We start from the raw sequence: 26,664 nt of genomic DNA, 5'->3' as shown, positions 1-26,664 counted from the left end.
ATCGGCATAAACTTAAAGCATTTGATTTTCGGTTACGATAATTTTTTTTTTTTTGGAACAAATATATCGTTAAATATAGGGTTTAACGATATATCATTTTTTATAATTTTTTTTTAAAAATAATACACATTTATAATTTTTTTAAAAAATTTGATGCACCAAAAACAAACCTTAAGACAAAGTCTTGATGTAAGAGAAACCACAAGCAGCTCCGAATCTCGAGTCTTTTGTCTTTATTGTTATATTCAATCTAATAAGACATTAAGCCGTGTACCATTTATTCCCTAAATCCTTCTTCTACTGCAAAAGAAAATGGAATAGAAGAAGCTTACGAAAACTATAGATTATGATTGACCCTCAATTGCTCTGAGTCGTACCGTGCAAGGTTACTTGTCCTATTGTAATCATTTTTGGAGGGAGGGAAGTTGCCAAGAAACTTCCTGGAAAAGCAGCGAAAATCTTAGGTTTGGATTATGTTTTGTCCCAACTCCAGTCTGGACAAAAACATGGTGGGCGGCCCAGAAGATGGCAGATGCTTTCTGCCGAGGAGTGAAAGCTGAAATGCATCACATGGATGTAGCTCCACCGCCCAGAATAAAAACCAGCAGGGAAGGGGGGGAGGGGAGAATATCATATCTACATGCAACGATGAAATTTCTTTAAATCAGAGGCAATGACGGCTTCTCTTCCGATGCATGTCATATACCATACCACCTTAGGTAACAAAGGTCTTTACATATCTAGTCATTAGAGTTGCCTTTAACAATGCATAAGCAAAAGGTACCATATGCAGTCCGCAGTTAAAACGTCACACAGAACAAAGAGTACCTGATGCTCAGCTTTCATGAGCAACATTATCTGAGCCTTATTCTCATTTCTGCGTCATGTACTTACAGTTTCAAACCGGCTGTATTTCATGCATGATGCTCTGAACGAAGTTCATGATGGTGCATTCGGCGCCTACGATGAGATCTTTTATGGTCATGCCTGGTCGGCGTAATCGAGGAACCAGGGTTGCAAATCTCCTCCCTTCCTGTTATAGATCCAAAACCACGATCTAGAGGGTCCTCCATCACATTAGGGCCAGTGTTCATCTGAAACAATATGATGAGTGAGTCACATAATATAAATTTGTTCAGCATGACATGGAAAAGAGTATTTTATAGCTTATAAATTAAAAGAGAAACAAAAATATACAGGCAAAGATATCCTTGAAGTGTGAAATGCACTTGCACAAAGTCATATTGAAGAATTAATTGCTGAATGGAACATGTTGCAAAAGAAAACAGGACAAGCCTTTGTCACAAGCTTTTGATTGGACGTGAATTATGACCAGTTCAGACACAAATTGTCTAAATCAAAAAACCCTGTTCCTATCGCTCACTGAGACATCCCTCTCCTTACAGTCTTATACCCCAGTTCACATGTGAGCAGCAGTTCTCCAACTGTTGAGCACCCAAATAGGCAGAAATTGTAACAAGGCACACAATTTATGCACCACCTATTCAGCACCTAGAAACATCATGTACGGTATTGTGCTGCAGCAATGGCTCTCTCAAAGGAAAGTAGCTGACTACATGTTAGGCCAGTACTTATCAAAAAAGTTTAACCATGTTGAGGCTAGCTTATGGGATGGATTTGAAAGTCTAGTCAGATAGTCTAAAACATAATAAAATTTCTTAAGAAGATGTGTATCTCCTCACCCGCTCCATCTTCTGACATATTCCTGATGCCAGTGATGACATTATTCTGGTTGCTAATGGAAAGAATCCTCTGTTATTCCGGGAACACAACCCGTAGGAAAATCCGTGCTTGCAGCCCAGATCATGCTACTGAGTACTGACCACATATAAAAAAGTGTGCAATCTGCTAAAAGTTCCTATATACACTCAATCACAGGTGATGCAACCAGCATCCTTGCCTTATTCGCTTGCAGCTGCAGGTTCTTTCTGTTCTGTAGTATCTAATTTCCATTCCTCAAGTGGTTCTCTCCATATATTAATGCAATTTCTTGAAATATTTTCTGAACCTAAGCAGCAGCTTCATTTTAATGTCTCCCCAATAGCGTTATAAGACATCACGGACTAAATAACAGGATACCAGCAACTTGTTTAGCATACAAGTAGAAGATGAAGACTACACCGCGTAATATATAATAGCGAACTACTGCAAGCCGATGATAAATGACTTAATGAAAGGACATCTAGAAAAATGTTTGTTTAGTGTGTCAAGCTTTGCCACCCTCCAGCAGAAAACCCACCAAATTGTCTCCGGCAGCCCACTTGCAATTGCCCAGGACGGAAGGAAACAACAGAGTGTTTAATCAGACTAAGAAACTAGACAGTTTTCAGAAGCTCCCGAAGATCGAAGATCCCATGAAATGTAATCATTTCATTTCTTGCAGTATTAATCGCTAAACTAGATGGAAAAAAGAGAATTTAAGGGGCGAAACATAGTGTATCCTCTGTTCCATTTTTTCCATCAAGTTCTTATTCACTTCAAGGTACTCCTCAGATAAAATATTATACTGAAACTTCATTATACTAACACCACAACTATGTATGGATGTTTGAAATCTAATCAAATAAAGTACAAAATTATGGCAACTAGATGGCAACTTTTCCCCATGTAATACTCCATAACAGTGTCTATATAAGTTCTGTAATGAATATAAATTCCTAAAATGTAACTAGACTCAGACTTATTTCAAGGACTGGAACCTCTCCAAACTTGGGCCTCAATGGACTCACCTTGCAGAGTAAATAATGAAAACTAACAACCACCTGCAAGCCACTAGTAAGCAGTAACAAGACTGGGACTTTTTAACTTTGTGCCAACAACAACTCCCCGTTCTACCCAATTCATATGAAGTCTCAAAACAATTGACAGCATAACTAGCCATGACAATATCACAAAAAAAAGTTAGTATACTTACAGTAGCATGCTTAGCCTCTAACCATATAATGCTCACAGAGTCACATGGAAAGGTTAGCATACTTACATAAACTTGCTTATGCTCCAAATCATTCTTTCTCCCATCAGAGTCATTGTGGGAGACAAGACGAGAACGTGTTATCAAAATCTCTCTGGGCGTTGCTGTGGGAGCTATCATGAGAATAGCTGTCATGTGAACTTTGATGAAATGCAACATCATCACTGGAAAAATTCCGATAGCGCCATCTCAATTTGGGGTCATCTGCGGTTGAATTATCAAACACTTTCTCCGTATAAAAAGTCCTGGTGATAAGTTGCATCATTGAAGGATCATTCGAATGCCTTTCCACTATTCTGTCATTTGAATGCTAAACATCATAAAAGACTTCAACCTCACAGCATGGGTAATAAGAGATGTGGAATTGGAAATAATAATAACAAATATGATTTATGTCACTCATTAGGATTTTAAACAGTTGGACTTACCAAAAAAAATTAAACAAGTGAGAAGTTCGAATCCTCCCCCAAGCTAAATACAACTAATAACTAAAAATAACATTATTTATTTAAGTCAAAATACGAGATGCGGAAACTGGAATCTAATAAGAACTACCGCAGACAAGACTTAGAGGTCCTTGTAACTGATTAAGAGAACATGAGACGAATAGCTATGTGAATTAGAACCACCTCAGAGACAAAAAGAAAACCATCTCCTTTAATCGTATGAGCACCTATGGCAAGAAGGTAATGTAATATAACAAGCAGAAATACACACAATAAAGGTGTAAAAGGATCATCATCATCATAAAAGCCTTAATCCCACTTAGTATAAGACAAACTACATTAAAGGGAACCAATGGGTGAAAAAACCTGAAGGGAACACTACAATAAGTTTGGCTGCTATTTTTGAACGAAATTAGTGTAAAAATAAGTAATGACAAACTTAGCCTTCGTATGTGCTATTGTGATGCCTCCATAAGGAAATCAATGGGCATAACTAAGCTGGTGATCAAATATCAGTCTCATCATTTGAATGCATTCTAGGTATATGCTTTAAACAATGTCTTCCCATACTAGATTGAAGTATGCCTACATATTAGCACATGTGAGAAAAGACATTTGCAGCTACTATCGTTACGTCAGAACTAGGCTATAGGAGATGCCATTTGATATGCTTTAGAATGCTGCCTACGGTATTCTCAGTGGGTTAGGAACCCTGTAGCCATCTGAAAGTATATCTTTCAATTTAATGCAAGAGAGGAAAAGGAAGATACATTCATATCACGGAAGAATAAAAAAGAAGGAATCTCCATGTTAACGGGTATGAATTAAATGATCTGTTTAATAAAGTCTATGGCAGTATTTTGGGAGGGGGATACGTAGCTGGAGAGAACTCAGAAGACGAGTTTCAAGGAAAACAGGGATGGTGCTTTATGCGAAACATACCAACAAGAACGCTAGCTCGCACAGAGATTAATAACAGGTGCTCACTTTCATTAATGTCTGAGTGATTATTTTTTTATGCTGGTTGGGCATTTTCTGGCATTTGAAGAATTTATGTAACCCAGTTTCTTTGGCAAAAGCAGAAAAAAAGCAACTGGAATTTCACAAAAGGATCTTTCCACTGGCAAAGAAGTCTGATAGAGCTTAGCTAATAATATTATGCCAGCAACATGCTGTTCACGAGTGGTTTCAAAATAGTCCAACTGAACCCACCAAAAACATGGCCATACTTTCACTTTCAGAGGATGAACGCCAAACGTCAAAAGAACTTCTCATAAATAAAGCAAACAAATGCGTGTAAATAGAAATCTACAAACAACAGATTGACTGCAATATAGATATCAAATATCTTGGAGTTTGTTCACATAGCAATGAGCAGCATCTTATACTGATTAACATGTTAAGTTCTAGGTAGAAAAAAAGACAAAGAACTTCACCATATAGCAGAACATAAAATACTAAAACCTACATAGTTGTTAACTCCTTCTGCATCCAACTTCCATCAAGAGCAAGAATTTTATCAACAGATGAATCTATAGCTCTATTCATACTCAAGTGTCCAGTACAGATAGCAGCTGCTGCAAGACGGAAATATTGAATATACCACATCAAAGGGAGGAAAGAAAAATTCATGAAAGTCAAAACTAATCATAGAGGAGGAAAATGAAATGTTAGCAACAGACGCAACTTTGAGCGCATGCGTGCAAACAGAAACAAAAACAGTGATTGAGAGAGAGAGAGATTACACTACCTCCTGAAAGGATTATTCGCATTCGTTTTGAATGCCTCCATCCCACTGTCAGAAAAGGAAAGAGGCTTAAAATTATGAGGAAAGGATCATTGCTATTCTAAGGACAAAGCATATCCACAAACGCAGCAGCAGTGAGGGAAACTTGCGTGTGTAAGAGTTATGATTCCTTGCATTAGTACTAAAACGAAGTCTTCTATCAAGCGGGTAATAATAATTAAAATGAAGTAAAATAAATACCTCCCCACATAAGACCACCCCCAATAAGAGCTCCACCATAACATTGCGCAATAGCCTTGTGCCAGCAACTTTGAACAACATCTACTTCTTGGGAAGTAACATCCTTCAGAATAAAAGAGCAATAATAATTTTTTAAGGGAAAAAAAATCAAAGTAGACGATAACGAGGAAGCAATAACTATCAAACTGGAAAATAACAAAGCCAATCAATTTTTTTGATCTAAAAAGCTCAAAATCAATCACAAATTTGAATTTTCTCCCTCATGCGCATTTACCTCTGGTTTCAATTACCAATCACCGTCAATCAAAGTTTCCTCGTAAACGATAATAATATAGGTGGCAAATTACACTTTTTTTTCTCCAGAGAAAAAAAAAAGCCCAGGAAAAATGCATATAAAAGATGGAATGTGAGGGCCAAGCACTAGAAAAACTACCTTTTTAGATACAACAAAAACCCGATAAAGCTCGATCAAAGCACCGTCGATAGGTCTCATTGCTCACCGCAGCTAAAAAATGCCAAATAGGAGTTCCGATTGCGTCTGAGAACGAGGAAGACACCTCCTTTTCCCCCTTTTCTGGTTGCGACGCTCAGAGTTGAGAATGTCTCGTCTCGTGATCGTCCGAGTCTGATCAAGTCACCGAGGGAGGGGTAGCTTTTGGTCACACAAGTTTTTTTAAATGTACCCCATCAACTAATTTTTAAAAGGAATAATCGATTTAGATTGAGATGTTTTAAAAAAAAATTGGGATGTGACTAAAACTATTCTAAAAGAATTATTTATTTTACTCTGTTGGGTGAACAATGGGCCATGGCCCATTATGAATCCGTTTCAACGTTCGATTCACAGTTATGGGTTAACAATGGCCTGGGTTGGGGACATTGATTCTCGATCCAGTTTAGAAGCCTAAACTCAAAAAACCCACGTAAGTACTATTGGGATAGTGTGTTTGGATTAAGGGATTTGAAGAGAAGTGAATGAAAGGGAAAGGGAAAGAAGAGAAGGGAAATGGAAGGAAGGGAGAATACATTTCTCTATTTTATATTTGAATAGATAAAAAAAATGAAAGAAAAATGGTTTAATTTACTAATTTATCCTTTATCATTTTTGTTTAAGTATTGCGTATAAAGGCAAAATAGGTTTTTTAACTTATAAATGAAAGTAGGGCACCGGTGTGATGTTGACCGGGAAAGTTTCAATAGTCAAGTCAATTAATGGTAGGGAAATATTTAGTGAGAGAAGTGAAATATTTTTAGAGAGAGATCCCATATAGTTGAGAATGTAAATGATGAGGATCCTCATCTATTTATAGTGTTCTTGATCACGTGATCAGCACGTGTCGAACGTACGGAAGAGTATTAGGTTTTGATTGGACCCAAGGACCCAGATGGGAGCTTCCGTAGCATCTGAGCATTGAGCCTTTTGTGAATGGATGGACTTGCATGATATTGTTTGTATTGATCTTATCAAGGGCCTTCTTGCTGTTTGGGCTTGACTTGAGTCCAATCTTGAGCGGATGTCCGGCTCAAGTCCATTTACAGAAGGACTTCACGGTTTGAGATCCATTTGATCGGGGCCTTCATGGGCTTCATAACACGGGCCAGCAGTTTTTGGTCCATACACCAACTCTTAGTAAGGATTTCCTTCGACTGCACATGGCCTCACTGTTAATGACAACCTTGTAAAACCTATAGCTCAGATTTGTCAACATCTTTTTCTGCACTCTAGATAGAGAACTTGGAACAAGAAGAGCCACCACCGCCCCCAGAGATCATCAGTCCGGAGGCGGATCTAGAAATTCTAGTCAAATTGTTTCTTTAACATCTCACATTTAGAAACATGCATCATTGTGAATCATATAATCGACCTTTATAATTTTTTTCTTCAACCTTAAAGGAATCACTCGATCATATAAAACTATAAATGCACTTAGACACTCTTCATCTAACAAGGTAGGAACCCCAAATGAGAAAATTCAATCTATATATATATATATATAAGATGATGACTAATACCAATCCCATATGTGATTAACACAGTCAGTCTAACAGCACCCAAGATGGTTTGGCCTTTTTCATTGAAGATTGAAGAATAAGTTCCAAGTGTGAAGTAGTAGATCATGCTTTGTCATTAAAACATTTATCATCAAAGTCAAAAACTCTCGTGGATCTAGTTTCTATTGGACGTTGGACCATGACCACTTGGGTTTCAACTTTAGACTCTCATGGGTATGGTTTAGGGGATGAGTGATTCCCACCCTCGTCCCTCTCTCTAAATACCAACCAAATATTTGAGGGAGAATCAGTTTAATGTAAAAAACTATTTCTTTATCATACTAACACACTTTTTATTTCATACCAAGCATGATCATTCTCATCTTAAACTCATCGTTACATTCACCTATCGTTCAGCTTACACTTACATTCATTCAATTATAAACCAAATGCCTATTAGTGTCTTGAGATTGTTCTGTCGTGATTTTATATAAAAAAATGCAATAGGGAAGCCATGAAATTTCCTCACAATTCTAATCACAAGCATTCGATATGGAGTCCACACAATTTTTTGAATTTAATAAACAAGTAGATGTATGGAGTCCACACAATTTTTTGAATTTAATAAACAAGCTTAACATCTGCGACGGCCACTAGAGTTACTTCTACCGCAAAACACTCTCCGGTTGGCATACTACGAAGTAATCTTTGACCCAAAACGAGTAACAGGATGCTTGCATTGAAGCTTCACTGCTTCTGTGCTTCACCATTGACAAAACAAGTCTTGAGACAAAGTCAAGAAGTTGTAGTTCATGGAGAACGAAAGAAATCACAAGCGGCTCCGAATCTCCATTCTTGTCTTTATTGTTATTCAATCTAATAAGACCTCAAGCCATGCACCATTTATTCCCTAAATCCTTCTACCAAAAGAAAATGGAATAGAAGAAGATTACAAAAACTAGATTATGACGAAATTTCTTTAAATCAGAGGCAATGACCGCTTCTCTTCCAATGCATGTCATACACCATACCACCTTAGGTAACAAAGGTCTTACATATCTAGTCATTAGAGTTGCTTTTAACAATGCATAAGCAAATGGTACCATATCCAGTCCACAGTTAAAACGTCACACGGATTTGCTTAAACAAAGAGGACCTGATGCTCAGCTTTAACCCGCTGTATATCATGCACGATGCTCTGAACGAAGTACATGACGGTGCATTCGACGCCTACGATGAGATCTTTTATGGTCATGCCTGGTCGGCGTAGTCAAGGAACTGGGGTTGCGAATCTCCTCCATTGCTGTCATAGATCCAAAAACACAATCTAGAGGGTCCTCCATCACATCAGGGCCAGTGTTCATCTGAAACAATATGATAAGTTGCATAATATAAATTTGTTCAGCAGGACATGGAAAAGAGTATTTCATTGCTGATAAATTAAAAGACACAAAAATATACAAGCAAAGATATCCTTTAAGTGTGGAATGCACTTGCACAAAGTCATATTGAAGAATTAATTGCTGAATGGAACATGTTGCAAAATAAAACAGGACAAGACTTTGTCACAAGCTTTTGATTGGACATGACTTATGACCAGTTTCGTCCCAAATTGTCTAGATAAAATAATAAATAAATAAATAATAAACCGTTTCTATTGCTCGGCGCTCGCCGTGGCATACCTCTCCTTATACCCCAGTTCACATATGAGCAGCAGTTCTCCAACTGTTAAGCCCCAAATAGGTAAAAATTGTAAAAGGCACACAATTTATGAACCACCTATACAACAGCACCTAGAAACACCATGTGCGCCATTCGTGCTGCAACACTAGCTTTCTCTCAAAGGAAAGCAGCTGAATACATGTGAGGCCAGTACTATCGCAAAAGTTGACATGTTGGGGCTAGCTTATGGTATGAATTTGAAAGTCTAGTCAGATAGCTTGAAACATAATAAAATTGCTTAAGAGATGTGTATCTCCTCACCCCCTCCGCCTTCTGTCATATTCCTGATGCCAGAGATTACATTATCCTGGTTGCTAATGGAAGAATCCTCTGTTATTCTGGGAAAAAACCTGTAGGAAAATTTGTGCTTGCAGCCCAGCTCATGGTACTGACCACATATAACAAAGTCTGCAATCTGCTAAAAGTTCCTATATACACTGAATCACAGGTGATGCAACCAGCATCCTCACCTTGTTCGCTTGCAGGTTCTTTCTGTTCTATAGCATCCAATTTCCATTTCCTCAAGCAGTTTTTCTCCTTATATTAATGCAATTCCTAGAAATATTTTTCAAACCTAAGCAGCAGCTTCATTTTAATAAGTTAATTTCTCTGTTCCATTTTTTCCATCAAGTTATTCACTTCAAGGTACTCCTCGGATGAAATATTATATTGCAACTTCATTATACTAATTCCACAACTATGTATGGATGTCAGAAATCTAATCAAATTAAGTACAAAATTATGGCAACTAGATGACAACTTTTCCCATGTAATACTCCATAACAGTGTCTATGTAGGTTCTATAATGAATATAAATTCCTAAAATGTAACTAGACTGAGACTTTTTTTCAAGGACGTGGAACCTCTCCAATCTTGGTCCTCATTGGACTCACCTTGCAGAGTAAATAACAAAAACTAACAACCACCTGCAAGCCACTAGTAAGTAGTAACAAGACTGGGACTTTTAACTTTGTGCCAACAACTCCACTTTTTAACCAATTCATATAAAGTCTCAAAACAATTGACAGCATAACTAGCCGTGTCAATATCACAAAAAAAAGGTTAGTATACTTACACTAGCATGCTTAGCCTCTGACCATAAATTGCTCACATGGAAAGGTTAGCATACTTACATTAAGTTGCTTGTGCTCCAAATCATTCTTTCTTCCATCATTGTGGGAGACAATACGAGAATTGTTATTGGACGTACTATCAAAATCTCTCTGGGCGTTGTTGCGGGAGCTATCATGAGAATCGCTGTCATCATGTGAACTTTGATGAAATGCAACATCATCACTGAAAAAATTCCGATAGCGCCATCTCAGCCTGGGCTGATCTGAGGTTGAATCATCAAACACTTTCTCCGTATAAAAAATCCTGGTGATAAGCTGCATCATTGAAGGATCATTCCAATGCCTTTCCATTATTCTGTCATTTGAACGCTAAACATCATAAAAGACTTCAACCTCACAGCATGGGTAATAAGAGATGTGGAAATAATAATAACGAAAATGATTTATGTCACTCCTTAGGATATTAAACAGATGGACTTACCCAAAAAATATTAAACAGGTTGAAAGCTTGAATCCCCCCCCAAGCTAAATACAATTAATAACTAAAAATAACATTATTTATTTAAGTAAAAATACGAGATGTGGAAACTGGAATAGAATAAGAACTACTGCAGACAAGACTTACAGCCAGAGGTCCTTGTAACTGATTCAGACTTAAGAGAACATGAGACGAATAGCTATATAAATTAGAACCACCTCAGCGACAAAAGGAAAACCATCTCCTCTAATTGTATGAGCACCCATGGCAAGAAGGTAATGTAATATAAAAAGCAGAAACGCATACATTAAAGGTGAAACGATCATCATCGTCATCATAAAAGTCTTAATCCCACATAGTATAAGACGAACTACATTAAAGTGAACCAAGGGGTGAAAAAACCTGAAGGGAACACTAGAATAAGTTTGGCTACTATTTTTGAACTAAATTAGTGTAAAAATACATAATGCCAAACTTAGCCTTTGTATGTGCTATTTCAATGCCTCCATAAGGAAATCAATGGGCATAACTTCTCTAAGCTGGTGATCAAATTATCAGTCTCATCATTTAAATGCATTCTAGGTATATGCTTTAAACAATGTTTTCCCATACTAGATTTAAGTATGCCCATATGTTTGCCAATAGTACGTATTAGCACATGCGAGAAAAGACATTTGCAGCTACTATCGTTACATCAGAAATAGTCTATGGGAGATGCCATTTGATATGATATGATATGCTTTAGAGTGCTGCCCACGGTATTCTCAGTGGGTTAGGAACCCTGTAGCCATCTGAAAGTATATCTTTCAACTTAATGAAAAGAGAGGAAAAGGAAGATATTTTCACATCAAGGAAGAATCAAAAAGAAGGAATCACCATGTTAACGGGTACGAATTAAATGATCTGTTTAATAAAGTCTATGGCGGTATTTTGGGAGCGGGATATGTAGCTGGAGATAGCTCAGAAGACGATTCAAGGGAAACATGGATGGTGCTTTATGCGAAACATACCAACAAGAACGCTAGCTCAGTAGCTCACACAGAGATTAATAACAGGTGCTTGCTGTCATTACCATCAGAGTGATTATTTTTTTATGCTGGTTGGACATTGTCTGGCATTTGAAGAATTATGTAACCCAGTTTCTTTGGCAAGAGCAGAAAGAAAGCAACTGGAGTTTCACAAAAGGATCTTTCCACTAACAAAGAAGTTTGATAGAGCTTAGCTAATAATATTATGCCAGCAACATGCTGTTCACAAGTGGTTTCAAAATAGTCCAACTGAACCCACCAAAAACATGGCCATAGTTTCACTTTCAAAGTATGAACGCCAAACGTCAAAAGAACTTCTCATAAATAAAGCAAACAAATGTGTGTACATAGAAATCTATAAACAACAGATTGACTACAATATAGATGTCAAACGTCGTGGAGTTTGTTCACATAGCAATGAGCAGCATCTTATACTGACTATTGACTAACATGTTAAGTTCTAGGTATAAAAAGACAAAGAACTTCACCATATAGCAGAACAGAAGATACGGAAACCTACATAGTTGCTAACTCCTTCTGAATCCGACTTCCATCGAGAGCAAGAATTTGATCAACAGATGAACTTATAGATTTACGAAAACTCGAGCGTCCAGTATACATAGCAGCTGCTGCAAGATGCAAATGTTGAATATACCACATCAAAGGGAGGAAAGAAAAATTAATGGAAGTCAAAAGTAATCATAGACGAGGAAAATAAAATGTTAGCAAAACACGAAATTTTGAGTGCATGCATGCAAACAGAAACAAAAACAGGGATTGAGAGAGAGAGAGAGAGCTTACACTACCTCCTGAAAGGATCATTCGCGTTGGTCTTGAATACTTCCATCCCACTGTCAGAAAAGAACAGAGGCTTAAAACTATGAGGAAAGGAATCAAGGATCATTGCTATTTTAAGGACAAAGCATATCCACAAACGCAGCAGCAGTAGGAGAAACTTGGGCGTGTAATGTAGGATAGTTTGTTGATATTAATAGAGAGGATAATTCCATGTGATATGATGACTATTAATTTATTTTAGAGACATATCCTTTGGTGTCCAGAATTAACTGCCTTTGCAGTTATTTGCCAAAGGTTATCTCTTCCTCTAAAATATTGGAATAAACTGTTTTGACAGTTAACTTCTAAGGGTTACCATTAATGAAGAGTTGCAATCTTTTAGATTTTGTAACCGCACATCACACCTCTACAGGCTCTATAAATTATCCAGGATTGAGAGTTGATGTTATCTAATATTCCTCTCTTCTTCTATTGTTAGTTTTGTTTTACAAAGAGAAATCCAAGAAACATTCAGAATTGCTATTTGAATGTTTATAGCTTTGTTGTATCCTGGAGGGGATTTGCTAGAAACCTATTAGCAAACTAATTTCAAATAGGGGCAAATATCTCCTTAAAGAAAGCGATATTCGCGCCTCAAAGCTGTGTTCTTTTTCGCTTCCACCATACAATTTTCTAACATATAAGAGTTATGATTCCTTGTATTAGTACTAAAAAAGTCTAAAACAAGTCTTCTACCAAGTGGGTAATAATAATTAAAATGAAGCAAAGTAAATACCTCCCCACGCAAGACCACCCCCAATAAGAGCTCCACCAAAAAATCCCTTCATAGCCTTGGATCTGCAACTTAGAAGAACATTTACTTCTTGGGAAGTAACATCCTTCGGAAAAAAGAAAAAGTTCAACAATAAATTCCAAAAAAAATCCAAGTGGACGATAACGAGGCAGCAATAACTATCAAACTGGAAAATTACAAAGACAAACAAATTTTTTGATCTAAAAAGCTCAAAATCAAAGTAGACGATAACGAGGCAGCAACAACTATCAAACTGGAAAATTACAAAGCCAATCAATTTATTTGATCTAAAAAGGCTCAAAATCAATCACAATTTCGAATTTTCTCCCTCATATGCAGTTGCCTCTGGTTTCAATTACCAATCACTATCAATCAAAGTTTCCTCGTAGCAAATTACACATTGTTTCTCCAGGAAAAAAAGCCCAGGAAAAATGCATAGAAAAGATGTGAATGTGAGGGCCAAGCCCTAGAAAACTACCTTTTTAGAGACAAAAACCCGGTCAAGCTCGAGCAAAGCATCGGCCGTAGATCTCATTGCTCACCACAGCTAAAAAAAATGCCAAATAGGATTGCCGAGTGCTTCTGAGAACGAAGAAAGACACCTCCTCTCCCCTTTCTCGGTTGCAACACTCAGAGTTGAGAACGTCTCGTATCGGCTCGTCTGACTCTGACTAAGTGGATTATCTATTTTAGTTTGTTGGGCATACAATGGGCCATGGCCCATCACAGTTTACAAGGGCCTGGGTCCTTTGTTCCACCACCGCCCAAAGATTGCATGAATTATAAGAAAATCAATGAAAATCCACTATGTATATTTATTTATGCCATTCATTTATATCGACAACTGTACTTTAATTTATATTTTTTCTTTCTATTTCAAGTCATGTATTTTAGGTTTTACTCTTCGCTTCTTACTTTTTACTATACAAATTCTTCCGATTGTCCTCACAGTCGCACCGTTAGCTATCTCTACATTATAGATGTTCATACTATCTTACATAGTTTTCTGAAACTTATCTTCATTAGTTGCAACTCCTACTTCAATAATTTCATTTTTGCTTTTTTATTTTTCCTCGTATAGTCACACATCCAATGAAGCATTCACATTTATATTATTCTTCTTTTTTGATATGTTGTCCCTTAATAACCCAATATTCAGAATTATACATCATCGTAGGTCATATAGCTGACTTGTAGAATTTTCTTTAAAAAAAATCTCTCGATCGCATAAAACCCCAAAATCCGATACAATAATCTCCCATTTCATCGCCAAGGTAGGAAACCCAGATGCGAAAACTAAATCACTATAAGATAATGACTAGTATAGCAACCCCAATGTGACTCACACAGTCTAACAGCACCCAAGATGAGATTCATTTATTTGGATCTATCATTTCCCTTAATCAATAACACATGACAACACTGGATGTGTTTGAAAATATTTTTGCTTTTTTGTTTTCAAAGACTATTTTAAGTTTAGATTTTAAAAATAAATTTAAGAAATAAAATTGAAAACAAAATTCATTCAGCAGAGGATTCTGTACGGAGAAAGAGGAAAGAGGAAAGAATTTGACAAAATATCAAATATTAGTTTTGGTTTTTTGGTTTTCGAAAACCAAAAATGGTTTTCAGTTTTACAAAACAATTTCTATAAACACCCAATCAAACGAATTTTCAAACCCATTTTAATTTTCAAAAACAGAAAACTGTTTTGAGAAGTATAACCAAACACATCCTCAGAACGTTTATGGGGTTGCATGCATTAAATTGGTTTGGTCTTTTTCATTGAAAATTGAAGAATAAGTTCCAAGTGTGAAGCAGTGGATCATGCTTTGTCATTAAAACATTTATCATCAAAGTCAAAAACTTCTCACAAAGATTTGACAAGACGACGACGACAACAACAACAACTACAGATGTTGTTCAAAGATTGGGACTTGTATGTATACTTGTCTCTTAATTACCCATAGAATCCAAGATTGATCTGTTATTAATTAGTCCCACAGAATTAAAGACTACATTGTTCAAATTCTATATACTTGCATTAGTGGAGGAATAGCATCAATGATTTTGCGGTTCAAAATACAACAGCTACTCTCTCTTTTGTTTCCGTCCTACCTTCTTAATTATTACATGAGTTGAGTCGTGTATGTTGAGGAACCCAATTCCCTGTCTGTGCCGGACCATAACAGGAACTGGTGCATGATTCATCAGACAAAATTAAGGTACACCTAATTAGACAGCATGTAAATATGGCATTATGCAATGTGGAACTTTCAATTAACTAATCACATGGATCATAATTAGCACCACCGCAGTTGTACTAATTTGGTCTTACCTCGAGTTGGGGATGCCTAATTACTTTAATGCAACATAAGTTATACAAGTTCAAATAGCAGAAACATTGATAGCGATAGTTAAAATTTAAAATATGTTTTGTTTGTTTTCTATTTTCTGTTCGTTTTTAGAAATTGAAAAAAAAAATCTTTTTTCTTGTTTTTCATATGATTTTAGTTATTTTTTTTGTCTTTTTTAAAATATACAATCAAACCTATTTTTGAAGTTATTTTTTATTTTTTAGAAAATAAAAATAAAAATAATAGCATACTAAACATACGCTTGGCCTCTTTGAGATTAGACTTTATCGGACAATATTGGATCGTTGAAGTGACATTTCATAGAGGAGCCTATATCTTTCTTTTTCTTTTTTTAATCGAGAACAACAAAATACAATATTGCTCTTTGAACATCCGATATAGACCTAAACTCGGATCGTCAAGCCGTTGCGCCCAGAACTTCCCTACATGATGATAGGGTAAGTTACTCATACGGTCCAACACCTGGCCTCAAGAGTATTGCTCTTAGTAGATAAATTCACCGACGATGATATCACCAAGCGATACAAAGAGTCTATATCGAGTATATAAAATTTCCTATGAGGACCTACCCATATCAGCTCCTTAATTGCTCTGTTTTTTGGTATCATTAACTAAAGAAAAAATCTAGATCCAATGGCTGATAGTTTAGTTAAGCAATAGAGAAGTTTGGTGGACCAGGGCCAGAAAATCAGTTGATCTGGCTGTCCAAAGATTCAACGCCCTTGTTGGACCTGACTTTTGGTCTTAACATGTATAATCCAATAAATAATTCACTATTAAAAAAATTCACTACCCGTTCTTTTCCACTGAGAAATGTGAAGCATGAAAGAAAATATTAATTAATTATTAAACACAAATAATTCGAGATTTCTTGCATTAGGTTCTCCTGGGTTGACCCTTAATTTTAAAATTTAAATATAGAAACCTTGGGATTTATTTTTTTTAATTTCATAATGTTTTGGGTAGAATTTACTAGGAGTGAAAAATCATTTCTGCATCAAGAAGCCAGATTCAGCCTTTCTTTGTTTCAATTTGATTTCTTGAAACAGTTCAGTAAGCCGTTTGATTTATAATCCCACGTCTTGGAGAACACCAAACGATATGGTTTATCCCAATCTTCTTTCAATTAACAAAGATCTTTTTTGTGTTCAAATATCGTTAAGTTAAGCGAGACGGTCTAGAAAAACAAAACTGTGCTGAAAACAAGTTCATAGAACTCTATTTTATGACATGCAACCAATTAGAAGAAAGAAAATGGTTTACCAAGAAGAAAAGAAAAACAAGAACATAATCACTCAAAAAAGCCTCGTGAAACTAGTTCTAATAGAATGTCTCTGTTTTGCAAAAAAAGTTACTTTTTGTTCTTGCATATATATATGGTTAAGAATTTTCTTTTTCCAGGAAAATTTGTCTCATTTGGGAAGAAAAGGAAGAGAAAAAAAAAGCATACCCATGTCAAGTAAAGGACTTAAGAACAAAAAGATATTGAAGTAATTAGCATCCCTCTCTGTACAAGGCAAAGTCTTACAGTCTTATTATTCCAAACAAGCCCTCTCTGTTTCTTCTTCTCTGGTTTTTTTTTCCTTCCTCCTCTTCCATTGATGATGATCAGTACAATTTAGTGCTTGCTGATCTGCTATATTTCTTAGAAGAAGAAGAAGAAGCCAAATCACTTGATCTCCTCCTGAGCATCTGCCTCATGCCATCAGAGACTCTCACTGCAGGATTTGATTTGAATTTACCACAAAATGACATGTGAGCCTTCACTGCTTCTTCCATCCCAAATGTCTTAATATTTTTGCCTCTACTAACTTCATCCCTCACAGCCTCTGAACACAACCCACAAAGCCATTTCCCTTCAAATTTGTCCTTCACTTGACTAATATACTCTTGGGTACAATCCTCTTTCAACCCACAACACTCACATTTAACAGACTCAATCTCCATTTTTCTTCCCCCTGAAATCACACACAGTCTTTCTTGATGGTGTGGTCTTGAAGAGACCATAAAAATATGGATGCTTTTGTGGGTTTTTATGAGTGCAATGAAGGTATAGAAAGTGGGGTCTCTCTCCTCTTTTGTTCTCTCACTCTTTGATTTATATCAGATTTGGGTCTTGAAAAGAATTGGGGTTTGCATGTGGGTTTAGTGTTGTGATGAGAGAGCTTTTATGGTTTGTTTTAGAGCGAGAAAGAGGGGGAGAGAGAGAGATAATTAAGACAAGGCAGGGAAAACAGCCACAATTCCCTCCATGTTCTAAGGGGCATGAGCCAGTGGAAAAAGAGACAAAGCTGGTCGGAAGGGGCCCCCCTCTCTATGCATGCAAAAAGGTTCCCTTTTTTATTTTTATTTTTTTCTTGTGGTAGTTCATTTTGATTGACAGTTACATTTGGTTGGCATTATTGAACAGAATTGCCTTTGTATTGGCTTTGATATACTTAAAATACGCATATACATATCGTAGTAGGTTTAGATTCTATAAGGAATTAATAGGATTGGCTCAATAGGTCTTTAGACACAAGTGGCGGGAGCTTGAGATCCGGGGACTATGCAATTTGTTTAGAATAAGAGAATCTATGATTTTAATCCAATAATTAGGAGGTGTGCGAGTGCCACTCATACCACATTTTTATTTTTCTATTTTAAAACTTATTTGATGTGAATCCTAATTTTTAGGAAATTGTAGTGGCCCAAATCCGGAAGTTTGAAGGGCATGGGCTTGATAGGTGTGTTGCATGTTGTTATTCTGATTCTAGCTATGCATGTGCGTTTAGTACTTTTTGACTTTGATATAGTGATGAATCATATGGTAACAAAATAGGGTCGACATCACTACCAATATATATATATATATATATATTGGCCAACTGCTCTTGTGGTGGTTGAACAGCCAATGGATAATCATCCTAGGGTTGTGAATTCTTGATATATGATTGTGGCCTGCAATCTTGGTATCAGATTCATCACCAATAACTGACACTTGAGGTAATAATTCCATAGAGTTATTACTTATTAATATGTGGTTAATAACATGCAAGTACGTGCAATGCAAACATTGACCTAGAACGCAGATGTCGAGTTCCAAATATTAATCTCAACAGGATAAGTTATTTTGTTTGGTATGATGATGCATGAGTTAGCTCCCAATGATGGGATATGGAGATTTTTTTTTTTTGATAATCGAGAAACCATCCAATATTAAGTATGTCCTTAAATAGTTGTGTGTGCGTAAATCTCAGGCTGTCAGACAACCCTCACTATGTTGTCAACAGGTAAGATTAAGTCGAAGTTCATGTGAGTAGAGACCCGAAAGTGAGAAAATCTCACGGAATCATGATTCCATAAAAAAATATCTCAGCTGGTTAGTTTGAACTCTCGGGTACTATACTCTCTAAGTTTGGAGAGATCATCAACTAGGCAATCCTAAAGTGATTGGATATGGGAGAGTTGAATGAGACATAAAACTGAATTTGACAAACATGATATAGACCTTGCATGCATTTGTCTTTGTAATAATGTTAACCACTTTTTGGCATGATTAGATCATCTTTCCATATATTTTTTTCTCCCAAGGAAAAGTTATGTATGTCTGTATGTTCATGTGAAAGTCAATTAGGGTTTCATATATGGCCAAGCACATACTCCATCCTTTTTCTTCCTCTAATCATTCACCCTAATTTAATGGCGAATGATTATGCTTCATCTATTGCCTTACTTTGTTTTCCTTTTATGACATCATAGTGACCTTATCTTACCATCACATATATATATATATATATATATATATATATATGAGAATGAATCCTCTTCATAATTTCTTACAAAGCAATTAATTATGCCTCTCATTCATTGTTTTGAGGTCCAAAATATAATGGCATGAAAATATTTAAGTGAAACATTACATTTTATAATTAGTTAAATAATTATTAGTGAACTAATTGAAATATAATTGCATAGAAAAGAGTCAAAAAGATATTGCGCAAGGCGTGCATTGCATGTTGAGAGTACTTGGTCGATCTCCAAACTTTCCCTAAATAATTGCAGAATCTTTGACTCGATTTTCCACTGGAGATATGAAGGGCCACTCCCCTTTTGTATTGTGCAGAATCAGAAAATTAGGTACTTGAGTCCAAACACATTATTACTAGTAATTATATATATATATATATATATATATATATATATGAATTCTCCTAATGTAGTCTTCAAATGAGTTCTTAATACTTGAAATGAATATGAAATGTTTTTTGTTTTATATCCAACGATTTCGAATTATCATGCACTTTTCATATTAAATTTAATTTTTGTTTTGAAATAAAAATATATCATTGGGTTCGTAATACCGATCAAAATACAAATTTATTTTTTCTAAATTTTTTTTAAAAAAATTTTGAAACTTAAAAGTCATGACTTCATTTTAAGACCTCACAGGAGAATTCGTATGTATTGTTAATCATGTTAATTAATCATAGATTTATTTAATTTAATGCATATCTGATGAAAAGCACAGTAATATATCAGTGTGACGTGTACCATGCAAAGATGTCCTAAAAGTGTCCCCCACCCCCACTGAAGAAATAAAAACTCTTGTTTCATGCACATCTCAATGATCTTTTGAACTTTGATTATTATTATGCATATATTCTTCTTGTCATTATAACTACAACTCTCATTTACGAAACCATGCATGTGTGCTTTATATCCAATTCATCATCATAATAAAAAAAGTGTAGTAATTATTTCACCTAAAAGAAACCCCCATTTGGTGTTAATGAAGTGGGGGTAGTTGTCCCAGAGGAGCAGTATGGGTGACAGGGCAGATCTTAGTATGCGTGAGTTAAGCACATATATCCGGGTTTGATTCTATGTTTGAGATAATCTTCAGAGTTTATCGTGCATATATGGGTCCCGGGGTAGGCCAATTATTGGGTGGGTTCTACATAAAAAAAAAAGTTTAGTCCCAATGGTGACAAACTTGAATATTTATTGGTTCAGACCAAAATTATAGATAGGTTTGGCCCAATTAATTAGACCATTATATATATATATATATGTATATATGTATACACAATTTTGCTAACATTGTATATGCGTCAACCAACGAACTATTGCCTTGTGCATACATGTGACAATCAAAATAAGACCTAGGTCAAGTGTTGTTCCTAATTAATAATAGAGAGTAGCTAGCAGCTAGTAGTAATAGTACTCCATATATGTTCCAAATCAAATAAGGTCCACAGACAAAGCCAAGGTCAAGCATGCATGTGGGGTTAACATGTGTGTATATGTATGTATAGGTTGGCCATTGTCTTGCATTCCAGTATGAGAAAACTTGTTTGGTAGATAACCGGCAGTTTCAGACTTTCAGTGGCCTTCAATGTTACTGTTTCTCTGCCTAGTCTCTAGATGAGTCATGACTAGCAATTTGAAAGACTAATTTGTACGACATATTTTGTTGTGTATGAACCCAAAATGGATTTTTTTTTTTGCTGCAATCAAATTGGGAAAACTCATTAGACAATTAATGCAATCCGATCCAATTCCCAATTAATATGCAACGACTTAATGCTGGCTGAATTTGCATGGGATGGGATGAACCCAAGTTCCATTTTCCATATTGAAATATGAAAAAATTATTATATCAATATTATGTTATTTATCAAGATATTTAGAGAGAGTGAAACGATCCAAATATTTGAGAATTTCCATGGAGTCAAGTGGGTAGAAAAGCTTCGAGGCTCTGACGCTAACGAAACGGCGGAAAAAATAAAAGAAAAATTAGTACTGTTAACCTAAGATTTTATACACTCTCTCTCTAGAGAATGTCGTGACATTATATATCTATTAGGCTATGATTAAATTAAGAATGTTGTTTGGTTTAATAATGTGTCTTGTTTTAGAACATTTTGTGTTAGCTTCTTCTGTGCACATATATATATATAGTTATAGATATACACATGGGTTTTAGCTCTATATAAATCAGGCCATTGTGTGAATGAATATTCTTCTTCACATGGGTTTTTTTTGTTTGGTTCCGTAATTAATTATCAATTCATAATCATATGAAATAGTGTAAAATATATAGTGGGAAGGTTTGATAGTTTGTTAATTAAGAGTGTTTAATGCTCTTCACATGGCAACCCACATGCATTCATGGATTCTCTGACTCACCCAACCCCCATTCCTTATCTACTATATCTATCTATTCCTATCAATCATTTGGCACTTTGCATTGTATAGCTTATTGTGTCATTATGGTTAAATAATCTTACTCTAATCATCATTATGTTGGTACCAACCACTACTCCTCACAATGATTTTGTCATTTTCATTGTCTTTCACTCTTTCTTGTAATCATAAGAGAAATAATTATACATATTGACCTTAAATAAAAACATAAATACATATATATTACATTTTAATGATAAATAAATTGTAAGAGACATCATCAATACTTTTTCTTCAACTTTTATCTCAGTCGTTGATAAGATTCAATGGCTAAGATGAAACGCCAGTTAACTTTAAAATTTACGGACATCTGTATAGAAGAAACCATATATAAATATGAAAGGAACAAGTCATCTGTACTTTAAACTAGCTTGAAGGACTTTAAATGATTAGAGATGAGTAGCTTGAATGCATGGTTATGGCTTCTTCCACATTTGGGGACTCAACAACTATTCCCAACTTCCCAACTCCTTGCCATGTGAAAGATTTTTGGGACATCATACTATAGCCTTCGCCGTCTGAAGAAACAATCAAAGACAGGTGTGTATATATATATATAATAAAAAAGTAGGGCAGACCCAGATATGTCCCAGTCCATCCATAGACATTCATATGCTTGTTTGTAGTAAGTAGGGCAGACCCAGATATGTCCCAGTCCATCCATAGACATTCATATGCTTGTTTGTAGTGGCAGTGTGATCCATCCAAGTATTTGAGTGTCATTAAATAGAATTCAGAGATTGCTGTAAGAGGTACATTAGACACAGCCCTCCCCCTCTATGTAGGACTGTTTTTCCAATTTGGAAAAGTATAGTCCCTAGTACTGTTCTTTTGGTGCTATTGACTACAAAGGTACCACATACGCATTAACGTGTATTCATTTAGAGAATTACGAGTCGTTCAAATGATATTCATATGTGTAGTATCTTATAGAGATCTCGAATTCGAGCATATGCATCTCCTATAATAAAAAAAACCAAGGAATCTCAACTTCATGAAAGAGAGCTTGAAAGAGACCCAAATCAAATGGTTCTAAACCCATGCATCTTCAGACTTCATCTCTCTTGTGGCTTCATGAGTTCATGGTTCTACACTGAATTTCTTATATGGGAGTGGTTATTTCATTGGGTTCTAGCCAGCCCAGCCACATTAGTTCTTAAATAACAACCAAGGCCTCAAATCTAATCGGGCCTCATAAGGCCCATGACCACATCATGATAATTTCTGTGGCCCATTGTGGTCCTTCCCAGATTCCGGCTTGATCCAGGTGTACTCAAACCCAATCGAACGGTCATCCACAAACGTCAATGACGTCATCCGCTATCGTATGCTACCTCTGAAGAAGGTACACAAAAGCTACCCATTTTTCTAACGCCTACCGCGAGTCCCATGGACCCTCTATCGGCACTCCGGGAGTACACAATCCGCGGCGAGATCGACAAGATTGTGCGCGTCAACGACGAGTTCCGCTTCGCCAACGAATACACATTCCCTTGCAACGCCGACACTGCTTATCGCTCCAAGCAGGGCAACCTCTACACTCTCGAGACCCTCGTCTTTTACATCAAGGACCCTTACCTCAAACATGTCGACTACATCCAGAACGCCCGTGCCAATCGCGTCCCCACTGTAACTCTCCCCGATCGGAAACCCCTCCTCGACTACCTCACCGGAAAGGTGTCATCCTCCGACGCTATTGAGTTCCCGCTTCCTCAAAATCCTATCCCAATTATCAATAATAGTGAGTATCGTCCCGATGAGTCCGCATTTGTTGAATCTAAATATAAATCCTTTCGTGATGCTGGTTTGGCGGATGTTACGGCGATGGGGGTTGATGAAACTCCTGAAAATTTGGATTTTATGTTGATGATTAGGGCGATTGAGAGGCCGTTGAAAGATAGAGAGAGTTTACTGGAGTGCAAGCACAAGGATTTTTATAGTGGGCTTGTTACGGCCACGAAGCGGGAGGAAGAAAGGCAGCGAATTGAGTCGCAGCAGAGGAAGGACGGTCTGGTGGCGAAGAATCGGTTGATGGGGGCGGATGAGCGAGGTTTAGGATTTTCGGATGAGATGGCTTACGATTCGGGGCCTAAGTCAAAGATGTTGAAGGTTGGCCAAATGGGTGAGGGGGTGCCTATAATTCTTGTGCCCAGTGCGTTCCAGACACTCATTACGATTTACAATGTGAAGGAGTTTTTGGAAGACGGGGTTTTCGTGCCCACCGATGTAAAGGTGAAACAGATGAAGGGGTCAAGGCCAGATTGTATCACTGTGCAGAAGAAGTTCAGTAGGGACAGGGAGAAGGTAATGCAAGCCTACGAGGTCAGGGATAAACCATCTGCTTTGAAGCCGGAGGACTGGGACAGGGTGGTGGCTGTTTTTGTGTTAGGGAAAGAGTGGCAGTTCAAAGAGTGGCCTTTTAAGGATCACGTGGAGATTTTCAATAAAAGTAAGGCTTTCTTCATGTTTTGTTAGGTTGATGTTGCACTTGGATGGTAGCATTCATGCATTTTCTTATGCAGAATTATTAACTTATTTTCTATGTTATTTGAAGATAAACTTCTATTCATGTTGAATTAGGCTAATTGCATTTGTATACATGTTGAATTCTATGCAGTTATTGGTTTTTTCATGCGATTTGAAGATGACAGCGTGGAGTCAGCTAAGACTGTGAAGCAGTGGAATGTAAAAATCATTTCCGTGAGTAGTTACTGCCTCTTGGGCTTCTCTGATATTTTAACCTTAGTTTAGTGATTTTGATTGCAAAGTTACTACATCTCGATGCATTTATCATGTGCAGATAAGTAAGAACAAGAGACACCAGGACAGGGCGGCAGCACTGGAGGTTTGGGACAGACTGGAAGAATTTGTCCGGCCCCGGTCACATTCTTGAGACGGGCAGAGATTTCAAGAGCCTTTGCGTGTATGTTTCAATCTTTCAGATATTGTCAACTCCAATCTCCATATAAGATGTAGTTTCAAATTTGTTTCTGTTATTGGAAATCGTATTGGTTTATCCGAAATGGTAAAGTCGTTACTAATTGATGATTGCCATTTTTGCATTGTAATAATTTTTCTCTTTATTTGCTCGAAGTTTCAGCTAATGCATTTTTGCACTGTTCAGGATTTTTTTTTAATTTTCCATTATTGAAAAGCTTTCTTTATCCCTATCTATCTCTCTCTCGCTATGTGTGTATGCAAGCGCTTGCTCATGTTTTTGCCCCTGTTAATTATTTCCCCAAAACTGGAGTCTGGATTCTAGTTTGTATGAAATATGAACATATATCATACCTTCTCTCTGGGGCTAAGCCTTAATTATATTTTGTGGATTTATTGGTCTGTAAATGTCTTGATATGCATGTATGTATTCCTGTCTCAGCATAAAGACGTGAACTTGACTGTGTATGAAGGCACAACCAAGATCAGACCCACTGCCGTTCTTCCTTGTGTCATTGTCTCTGCATATTGGTACTGAAATGCTTGTTGCATGCTGCAATGTGTATGAAATGTGGATAGAACGATTTGCTTGTGCCATTGTCGCCTAAATTAAATCATGTTATAATTGTTTTGATATGCATATAAAGACATGAAATTAACTACATACTAATGTACATTTTACTTCCAATTTTGTGGTCACTTGCAAATTGGTTTTTCCAAGGCTCCAAGCATTTTTTTTCCAACCTAGATAGTTCTAATCAATCATGAAGATAAATTACTTAGCAAACGAGTCAATAAAAAAGCCAGGTAGAAAAACACTTCAATACTTTAAATGCTTGGAAAAATTTTTATGGCAGTGGCATATATCCTTTGTGACTGACTAAATTTGCTTTAGAAAATGGTGAGCAAACATTTGAGATTGTGAATGTATTGGCATTATAACATATTCGCAAATATAGGATGTCAAAATATAATTCTTTCCAGGCACCTTTGAATGCTTGATGGATTGGATGAGTGCTGTATGAGATTTGACGATCATATTCCTAGCAGTATCCTCGTACACATACATATATGCATGCAATGAAAAAGGGGAAAAAAAGGAGATACATACATGCTCACATGTAAGGTTGACATCTTAACAAGTGAATGGCTGCTTATTTTCACTGTGTTAGTTTGCTTTTTCATTTTTTTTTTGGTTGAAGGCTTGAAGCATAATACCTTCTGAATCTAAATTGAAGCATAATGAAAGAACGATTCAAGAAAACCGAGGCTGGTGCAGCTGTGTCCAACTCTTGAATTGCTTACATACTCACGCAGCTATACTGGCATATGACGTTTCATTGAAAATGCTTATAGAACAGTAACGAGTCATTATGTGATTTTGTGTTATTGTGTTCTTATATTTGATAAACATGGGATGCTGATATATGACTAATATAGGTAACTTCAACCTTATGTGGCAGGGATGAAGCTATATACATATGCCTTTTCTGGATACAATGTGTCTTTCCACCAAGTTCACATGTAATGCAATTTGTGATAAACCAAGAGGATGATTTATGCCCGTGACCATCATTATTCTTGACCCATGGAGAGCAGATTCATGATTAAAGCACGTTCTTTTCTCTTTATTCTTCTGTATTCTCTTGGTGCATTGTGCATTGATGGTAGCTCATGTTAAGAAGTTTAGGAAATGATGAAGTTTAGTACATGAGTTTTTCTGTTGGCTGTGACTAACTGCATACGATTTTGCTGTGGCAATTTTAGATCATCTCTAATTAGCATATTGTTGATTTTGATTTGTTATCATCA

The 26,664-nt window shown here is 36.4% G+C and overlaps 4 protein-coding genes across 12 annotated transcripts; 1 reads left to right on the top strand and 3 right to left on the bottom strand.

Moving 5' to 3' along the window:
* Positions 1 to 637: 637 nt before the first annotated feature.
* Positions 638 to 6,078, bottom strand: LOC120003580. 3 transcript variants are annotated; one of them, XM_038852604.1, is made up of 6 exons: positions 5,859 to 6,078; positions 5,426 to 5,528; positions 5,189 to 5,233; positions 4,907 to 5,015; positions 3,002 to 3,288; positions 638 to 1,094 (listed from the first exon to the last, which is right to left on the bottom strand). In XM_038852604.1, the coding sequence occupies exons 1-5, from the start codon at positions 5,916 to 5,918 to the stop codon at positions 3,045 to 3,047; spliced, it is 561 nt and encodes a 186-aa protein (XP_038708532.1). In that variant the 5' UTR covers positions 5,919 to 6,078; the 3' UTR covers positions 638 to 1,094; positions 3,002 to 3,044. The 3 variants fall into 3 exon arrangements, with proteins under 3 accessions (XP_038708532.1, XP_038708536.1, XP_038708539.1); XM_038852608.1 differs by having other exon boundaries at positions 4,907 to 5,012; XM_038852611.1 differs by lacking the exon at positions 3,002 to 3,288.
* A 2,298-nt stretch (positions 6,079 to 8,376) lies between these two features.
* On the bottom strand, positions 8,377 to 13,966 carry LOC120003567. Of its 4 annotated transcripts, none has more exons than XM_038852586.1 (6): positions 13,788 to 13,966; positions 13,292 to 13,394; positions 12,525 to 12,569; positions 12,239 to 12,347; positions 10,273 to 10,567; positions 8,377 to 8,781 (listed from the first exon to the last, which is right to left on the bottom strand). In XM_038852586.1, exons 1-6 carry the CDS (start codon positions 13,842 to 13,844, stop codon positions 8,602 to 8,604), a joined length of 789 nt encoding a protein of 262 aa, XP_038708514.1. In that variant the 5' UTR covers positions 13,845 to 13,966; the 3' UTR covers positions 8,377 to 8,601. The 4 variants fall into 4 exon arrangements, with proteins under 4 accessions (XP_038708514.1, XP_038708523.1, XP_038708518.1 ...); XM_038852595.1 differs by having other exon boundaries at positions 10,273 to 10,516; XM_038852590.1 differs by having other exon boundaries at positions 12,239 to 12,344.
* Positions 13,967 to 17,147: 3,181 nt separating this feature from the next.
* On the bottom strand, positions 17,148 to 17,840 carry LOC120003047. The gene has a single exon (XM_038851945.1). The coding sequence runs from the start codon at positions 17,692 to 17,694 to the stop codon at positions 17,296 to 17,298; it is 399 nt and encodes a 132-aa protein (XP_038707873.1). The 5' UTR covers positions 17,695 to 17,840; the 3' UTR covers positions 17,148 to 17,295.
* A 5,437-nt stretch (positions 17,841 to 23,277) lies between these two features.
* Positions 23,278 to 26,636, top strand: LOC119997261 (protein CDC73 homolog). 4 transcript variants are annotated; one of them, XR_005467987.1, is made up of 6 exons: positions 23,278 to 24,364; positions 24,533 to 24,615; positions 24,716 to 24,838; positions 25,837 to 25,973; positions 26,055 to 26,212; positions 26,316 to 26,589. XR_005467987.1 is itself a non-coding variant. In XM_038844162.1 (4 exons), exons 1-3 carry the CDS (start codon positions 23,305 to 23,307, stop codon positions 24,806 to 24,808), a joined length of 1,236 nt encoding a protein of 411 aa, XP_038700090.1. In that variant the 5' UTR covers positions 23,278 to 23,304; the 3' UTR covers positions 24,809 to 24,838; positions 26,316 to 26,636. The 4 variants fall into 4 exon arrangements, 1 of the variants encoding a protein (XP_038700090.1); XR_005467986.1 differs by having other exon boundaries at positions 25,837 to 25,978; XR_005467988.1 differs by lacking the exon at positions 25,837 to 25,973 and having other exon boundaries at positions 26,316 to 26,636.
* The last annotated feature ends 28 nt before the right edge of the window (positions 26,637 to 26,664 follow it).

This window comes from Tripterygium wilfordii, chromosome 1 (assembly GCF_013401445.1).
Source record: "Tripterygium wilfordii isolate XIE 37 chromosome 1, ASM1340144v1, whole genome shotgun sequence".
NCBI classification, from domain to species: Eukaryota; Viridiplantae; Streptophyta; class Magnoliopsida; order Celastrales; family Celastraceae; genus Tripterygium; species Tripterygium wilfordii.
Note: the sequence above shows the minus strand (reverse complement) of the source record. Positions and strands in the feature narration are given on the sequence as shown.

Bases quoted from the DNA above. Each gene is read 5' to 3' on its own strand.
- LOC119997261 (XM_038844162.1), top strand. From the start codon at position 23,305: ATGGACCCTCTATCGGCACTCCGGGAGTACACAATCCGCGGCGAGATC. The intron at 24,365-24,532 runs GTAAGGCTTTCT...AATTCTATGCAG, and splicing joins CGTGGAGATTTTCAATAAAA to TTATTGGTTTTTTCATGCGA. The intron at 24,616-24,715 runs GTGAGTAGTTAC...TATCATGTGCAG, and splicing joins GGAATGTAAAAATCATTTCC to ATAAGTAAGAACAAGAGACA.
- LOC120003047 (XM_038851945.1), bottom strand. From the start codon at position 17,694: ATGGTCTCTTCAAGACCACACCATCAAGAAAGACTGTGTGTGATTTCA.
- LOC120003580 (XM_038852604.1), bottom strand. From the start codon at position 5,918: ATGAGACCTATCGACGGTGCTTTGATCGAGCTTTATCGGGTTTTTGTT. The intron at 5,529-5,858 runs GTAGTTTTTCTA...TTTATTCTGAAG, and splicing joins TTTTTGTTGTATCTAAAAAG to GATGTTACTTCCCAAGAAGT. The intron at 5,016-5,188 runs GTAGTGTAATCT...TCCGTCTTGCAG, and splicing joins GCGAATAATCCTTTCAGGAG to CAGCTGCTATCTGTACTGGA.
- LOC120003567 (XM_038852586.1), bottom strand. From the start codon at position 13,844: ATGAGATCTACGGCCGATGCTTTGCTCGAGCTTGACCGGGTTTTTGTC. The intron at 12,570-13,291 runs GTATTTACTTTG...CTTTTCTGACAG, and splicing joins GGGTGGTCTTGCGTGGGGAG to TGGGATGGAAGTATTCAAGA. The intron at 10,568-12,238 runs GTAGGTTTCCGT...TTCAAATGACAG, and splicing joins CAGAAGGAGTTAGCAACTAT to AATAATGGAAAGGCATTGGA.